The 7,500-nt window shown below is 33.6% G+C and overlaps 1 protein-coding gene and 1 long non-coding RNA gene across 2 annotated transcripts in view; one reads left to right on the forward strand and one right to left on the reverse strand.

Annotated features, from left to right (window-relative positions):
* LOC128249861 (uncharacterized) overlaps nt 1-5,070 on the forward strand; it is a 23,528-nt gene extending 18,458 nt beyond the window's left edge. Inside the window, exon 3 of the long non-coding RNA XR_008265980.2 lies at nt 4,688-5,070. This is a non-coding gene — a long non-coding RNA (uncharacterized LOC128249861). The remainder of the gene's footprint in view (nt 1-4,687) is intronic.
* The window catches only part of LOC106875520 (uncharacterized), a 7,773-nt gene continuing 4,046 nt past the window's right edge, over nt 3,774-7,500 (reverse strand). The window contains exons 5-7 of the mRNA XM_014923707.3: nt 6,731-6,819; nt 4,970-5,010; nt 3,774-3,851 (exon numbers count right to left, since the gene is read on the reverse strand). Of these exons, the coding sequence (XP_014779193.1) occupies nt 4,988-5,010; nt 6,731-6,819 (112 nt within the window). The 3' untranslated portion in view covers nt 3,774-3,851; nt 4,970-4,987. The remainder of the gene's footprint in view (nt 3,852-4,969; nt 5,011-6,730; nt 6,820-7,500) is intronic.

Genomic DNA, 7,500 nt, shown 5'->3' on the forward strand with positions numbered 1-7,500 from the left:
GAATACATAGTGCGTGTGTTAATTTGGCAAAGAAATGACCAGCCCGAAATACAACAATATATGTTTCAACACCCGGTTCCACAACAGGAATCTTGCAAATGTATGAACCTAAATTAAAATGTTCTGTGTTGTGCAAAATCACTTATTGTCTTCATAAAATACTCAAACAATATGGTAACAAACGCTCAGTTGATAGATATTTCTAGAAGCACATCACAATTAATACATTATTTCCCAAGACCAGTATAAACCAATGAGTTATGAATGGGCTACTGGCAATAAAATAATTCCAATCGCTTCCATTTCTTATTTCATGTAAATTTTCCACTGGCAAACATTTTCGTTACTTTTAATTTGATTTTGCAGTCTTGGTCAAAGGTTTGGACCGTTGTGACCAATTATATAATATTGTTTATTATTATCTCATTTATCAATCCGGTGAGCTGGCTGAAACTTTAGTGCGGCGAACAAATTTCGTAGCGCTCTTTCGGCAGTCTAAACGTTCTTAAGTCAAATGCCACCGAGGCCACTTTCGCTTTTTAGCCTTTCTGAGTCAATAAAATATCTATTTGTGTAGCACTGGGGTTGATGTAATCGACTTATACCCTCGCACGAAATTTCATTCTGTGTGCCTCTGGTTGAAGGAATTAGAATTTCTATGAAATAACGCAATGACAGTTTTTTACCATTGTAATCTCTTCATCCCACATGCTAGTTCCTAATGTTTCTCTACTTTCTCATTTTCGTTAATATCAACTCACTTAATGTCGATATCAACTTCAATCTATCAGCTCACCTAACGTTCGTACCGCGTTTTTTATAATTTCAAATGCAGAAAGACGTTTAACATCACAAGACACATGTTACCCGCTGTATCATGTCCTGTGTTATATTCTTTCGTACTTCCCTACTGTACTGTCTTCAAAAATATCCAATGCTTTCACATTTCCATAAACTTTGCGTTTGTTGCTTGACTGAGATTTATCAGTCTTTCATTTCTATCACATTTTTTTAAATGCATTTTTTCTGAGCCACAATCATTTCCTCATTTCAGTCAGTTTGTATTTATGTCGCAGACACAACCAATGTTCTTCAACACGTAACAACTGTTTTTTATTATTTCACCATGAAGTCATTTTATCCTTTCTCAAAGCAAAACGACCGAAATCTTCCTAGGAACCCCTATTTTGAAAACAATGATTTAATGGGGTGATGGGAATGAATAAGTTAGTATTTTACAAGCCTCTTCCGTATAGAATGTCTAATACTAAAGCCGAATTTCGTCTAAGCTATCTGTAATGAAATGCTATAATGAACTGATTAAAATCAGTTGTAAGAGACATTGAGAAATACCTACAGGAAAACAATTAATGCCATTGATGTTTTTGTTTACGCACTCCATCTGCTTTTGTTGTTAATGTTGATGTGTAGCTAACGCCGATCTTGAGCGACTAAATCTATAACCAAAAGATTTGCGATATTCCGTTTGTTTTGAAGATGGTGTTGCGTTCAACTAAATTAAAAGGATGCTCGTTTTGGAGTTAATTATACGTCTAAAAAACAACATAATCATACACACGAATTTATAATATTCGATATTATCCATATTAAAATTGGCTATAACCCGGCACAAAAGTCATTATATGAAAACGAAATGGTGTGATAATATGAAACGTAGTTCAATCTTCTAAAAATCTGATATAAACGTATTGTGATGCAATCATAACCGCTGATTGAAAATAAGAGCAAAATATAACTTTCACAGACTGAAATGCCTCTGGTTTTCTTGATGCTTTCAGCTGGAATGACACTCACCACCATCTGATATTTACTCTGATTTTATTTTAGTATGTCTGTAAGAGTTGTTATCTCGGGAGGTATATAGCTCTGACTGGACTATGAAAGGTGTATGTTTTTCTTTCTTTAATACTCTCTCAATGGCGCTTACCGGTTTTATATACAATCGGGATATTCACAACAGCAAAAAATATATCTGTCCGCTGCTTTCCATGTACGAGGTGACGATTTCTCCTCTAAGACGTAGGTACTTGTGTGTATACGTCATTGCAAAAGCTCAAAATGGCCGAAATGCATGTGCCATTTTCGATGTTTGTTGCTGTCTGACATTTATTCTGTATTACATGTTGTCTAAAATGAATACTGCTGTAACTTTCCTCTCACCGTTATTTATGCTATAACATCGATACCTAGATTCCTATATTAAATCGTTATTGCTGTGTTACAGTGCGTGAGAGTTTTAATGTTAGTGGGTCGGTATCCGTTGTTAATTAATATAAACTTCTTCAGAGTGATGTCCCTGTATCATTTGTTGCTTCTTACCCCGTCCCACAGGCCTTGTAACACTCGAGTATCTAAAAAATGATTTACTTCAATGTCTGCGATTTGTAATACGCATCTATATGAAGAAGCATGAGGATCGCTTATGCATACTAGATTCATGAGTTGCATCTAAAGTGTACATTTACAGTGTGACATCTTGTGTCACCAAATACTTAAATATATGTAACACATGAAATAAAGTAGTACCAATCTCAAATCCATGTTTCATATGCCACAGCACATCACGAATAGAGTTTGTAATATTTGCATATGTCTCCGACCGCCGATACGGATCATTTCGGGTGTATTGGAGAATAATGACCGGAATAGGTAAAAAGCTAACGAAATATCGATATGCACCGTTTTTATTCAACGTAGGGGCGAGTTGCCTTTTATGGTGTGGGACATTAAATTTTCATTAATACTCGGCGTCGTAAAAACATAGTTCCCACCAGTGTTATCTAAGGGATGACACTTGTGGCGTGGCACTTGTGACGTCGCAACTCATTTCTACTGCTGAGTGAACTGGAGCAATGAGAAATAAAGTGCCTTGCTCAAGAACACAACACGCAGCCCGGTCCGGGATTCGAACTAAGAACATCATGATCGTAAGCAGGACACTCTAACCACGGAGCCATGCGCCTTCCCATGATGGTATTCCCCAGATATTGGACGTATAAACAAAGCATACACGCTACGCATGTGCCATCGACAATGTTTACATTATTAAAACTGTCTTTATACAAAATATAATTTTCTCTAACATAAGCCAGGGCGTGGCATGTCAGGGAATAGACTTTACGCTCTCTTCTTGCAGATATGTCTCCGACCGGCAATATGCTCCGTTTCAGGGCGAGTGGCATGTAATATCACTTTGACATAAGGTATATATATATATATATATATATATATATATATATATATATATATATATATATATATATATATTCTTTCTTTTCGCGAAGTACCTGTTGTGACGTCGCGTTTTGAAACAGATATTGTTGCATCTCGGGATGGTCATTCTTTTTGCCAAGTAAACACATGGACTATATACATATATTTCTTCACTCGCTAATTACTGTTCTTATTTTACAAATTTTATTTCATTATTTTAAGATGCGTTAAATGTATATATATTTATTTGGCCAAGAAATGACCATCCCGAAGCACACCAATATATATATATATATATATGTGTGTGTGTGTGTGTGTGTGTGTGTGTGTATGTATGTATATATATATGTATATATATATATATAGATAGATAGATAAATAGATAGATAGATAGATAGGTAGATAGATAGATAGATAGATAGATATATAGATAGATAGATAGATAGATAGATAAGAAAGTCTATAGATATTTATGCAAGCATGTGTGTGTATATTAGGTGGACACCAAATTTATGGAAATTAATAATATAACACATATAAAAAGAGAAATTGTTTTATTTCTGTAATGGCTGATGATATCTTCCAGATTGAATATATTGTATTGATTCTAATAAGATCTGTGAATAGAAAAATATAATGTTTATTATAGTAGTAATTATTGTTTTGTATCAAATAGTAGATATCAAAACGAAAATCAGTTCGCAGGTGTTACACTGTAGACAATTGCAATATCATTTTTTTCACCGAAAATAAAATAACTTGATACAATACAATAGTATATCGATATCCTTTCTAGCAACATATTTACAATAATATATACAAACCGACATCTTAGTATACAATTGTCTCTACTGTCCTTCGATAGACTTAAATCAGTGTATATTCATTTGGGATTTCCAAAGTGTTTTACATTGTTTTGTTTTTTTTTCAATTATATTACATGGAGGGTAGAACAAAAATCAGCAAAGCACATAACACATTTAGCAAGTAAGATTATATACTATCAATATATACGTTAAAAATGAAGACATGCGACAGATTACTTTTCAAATGTAAATAATTATATGATGGCTTTACTGAAGATGTAAACGCATTGACAATGTGGAATAAATTTTATGGTACCTAATCTTCGTGCTATGTAACATTATTGATTTCTATGTATCATTAGAAATTTAATGATCATCATTTTAACACTAAGATATTTTAAATATGTCATTTCGAATTATTAATTACATACGCCAAATGATTTGTGTGAGACGTTGTCCTGGTATTACGTTTTCAACAGTCTGTTGTAAAGATACGCAATTATTTACCTTTATGACAGAATATAATCACATAAACTAGTCACGGTAACACAATGCATTTTTATTTTACGTGATTTATGAAATATGGCTATAAAGCATAGATATTTAAAATCACATTCTAAATATTGATTTAATTTTTTTTTTTACAGGGCAAGCAAGATCTGGGGAGGCGGAGAACCCATTATATCGAACCCAATGTTCAACAGGCAATTATTTTAGCAATCACGAACCTATGAAAATGAAAATCCACCTCAGCGGAATTCGAACAAAAACGGTAAAGACGGACAAAACTTCACAAACGCATTTTCCCCAGCTTTCCATCTATGTAGACAGCTGATACGTTATATTCGTAGACTTATTATAAATATAATGTAGAAACGAATATATGGCATTCAAGATGCAATTATTATTAATTCTCAAATACTACTTACTATTTTTGAAGAAACAAATTATGGTCTATACAAGACTCCAACTGAAATAAAATAAAAACAATATATTTAGAACAACGTCGAATATATAATGAAATCTAATGTGAAAGCGAATAGGCCAATTTGTAGCTTCTACACTATTTTAAAATGATTATCTTATTCAATGTCATCACTCATATATCGTTATTACTGTATATAAGGAAGAGTCTACTAAATTTTACATACTCATCAGGTAATCTAAAACTAATTATAGTGACAGAAAGAATGAAAATATCTATTGATGTGTGATTATCTTTTATTTGCTGTGCAAGCTTCACGATTATGTAGATATCTATACATAAATTGAAGCAAACACATAGTTGTTGCTATTCTCTATATTGATACCACATAAATATTAGCATATGTAGTATTTTTGTATCTCAGTTGGTGCAGTTCAATTTCCAATACCTGGATCTGGTTCTCAAGTTCTGTATCATTTGATCTTAGCATATTATAAATTTGTTGCATGTGTAATAAACAATACAGAACAGCGGCCACATTACTATCTATACTGTAGTAAATCATGTGAGATCGCTGTTGAAATACGTTCTGATTTCACCACTACGTCTTCTCGAAGTCCATCTTGGTCTCATTACTGCTTAACACATCCAGGTAAATAAAATGATTCAGTTTTTTTTTTCTGTTGCAGCTCCACCTCAAAATATTAGCACTTCTTCGTCGTACAATTATCTCTAATTTGTCTTCCGTATAAGTTCGACAATCCACACAATTCATTTTAATTATTGGTACTCCGGGGACCTTATATTCTTTGAACTGCGAAAGCCCGATGTTTACTGCATGGATTTTGACTCTTTGTTTTCTCCAAGTAAAACTGCAGTCATCCTGGTTTTTGCTGCCATGGTGTAACAGCATTTTACCATTCCCTTGGATAGCATAGGTGACGTGCGGAGGTGAAAACATGGGTGACTGCTTCTCTTTAATATACAACTTTGCTTGGACTTGTGATTAGAAGAGGGACTTTCTACGTGCAATCTCATAGACATTCATAGAGACAGAGATACACACCCACATACATATACTTAAAGGTATGTTTGTAGCTATACATATTCATAGGTTTATGCACGAACATTTTTCTGTGTTTTTTCCACACCAATACTTGAGAACATTTGTTGGTTTGTTTATGTCTCCATAATACAGTGGAGCAGCAAAGGAGGTCAATATAATAAGCACGAGTTTTTTAAAATAATACATGTCTCCGAATTGAGTTCTTCGACGCAAGCCTTCCAAAACATGCTGCAGCATGGTCATATTTTAACGACGAAACCAAGTACACGATAAATGATGAGAAATTAGAACATGACTCAACTCTGCACATCAAAGACCATTAGTTAATTTGGGGGTAAAATTACGAGTTTTGTTATCGGTGACATATAATTTAAAATTTTTTTTTTAAAAACTGCTTTCGTCTGCAATATATTTGTTACTCTTAACCTGATTAATGATTACAAACAAACATTCGGTCGGTCCGGACATCTTAATAATCTTCACATTGACAGAAAAATTACGACGGCAAAAGCCAGACATTGTAAGGGATGCAGCAATCGTTTAAAAAGTTATTTAAACAAACGCTTGAGGGAAGCTAAAGAACACGTCGGTACATTTTGTCCAGAGTTGTGTAGATTATAACATTTCACATTAAAATCATTGAATAATTATAGAAAAGTATTAATAATGATGAATACATATAGAAATAATATATCTTACTACTGCATTGTTTCTCAATTAGATCACGGAAGAAATCGTGGCATACTGTATTTTTCGGTTGCATGCAGCTACGAAACATGTGGAGACGACTGGAAAACAAGAATACGATAAAACAAATAACGAAACCAAAATATTTGATCTTTATTTTTTTAGATTCGTTCTCTGAGATCCGCTTACCAGGGAGAATGCTGGCATCATAATCTATAGCATCACCTATTTTTGTTCAAACCTATGTGGTATTGATAGTAATAAGTACTGCGGGTGAGAAGAGTCGGATGTTTTAATGCTAATCACTCAGCAGCTAACTACCTTGGAATAAATACCTTCTAGCGGCTATATTACTGTCATTATCTGTTTTAAACACATAGGCTACGTTTCAAGTTCTACTCATATCAAGAAAATTTCAGTGCATTCGACTTTAAACATGAGTGAAACTCAAAGGATGTCATCGGATTTACTCCAAATCGTTGAGATCACCAAACCCGAACATGAGTTCAAAGGAACTTTAGAACCAGTAGATGTTATTTCAGCACTCAGCACCTATTAATTCTACAACACTCCAGTGAGAACTGCAATATAATTTTGCTCCTACTTCTAGGACTTTTATGCCCTTACGCAAACTGATATCATACAGAAGAAAAAAAAAGCAATACTATGACATAGTGAATTTTCACTAAGGGCATTTCTTCCATATCATATGAATAAGAAGCTGTCGCAAATTTTGAGTTGCATTTCTGTTATGGAATTTAGATCGATCGAAAGCATATTTA

The sequence above is a fragment of the Octopus bimaculoides genome, chromosome 18 (genome assembly GCF_046866305.1).
Source record: "Octopus bimaculoides isolate indiv1 chromosome 18, ASM4686630v1, whole genome shotgun sequence".
Taxonomy (NCBI): Eukaryota; Metazoa; Mollusca; class Cephalopoda; order Octopoda; family Octopodidae; genus Octopus; species Octopus bimaculoides.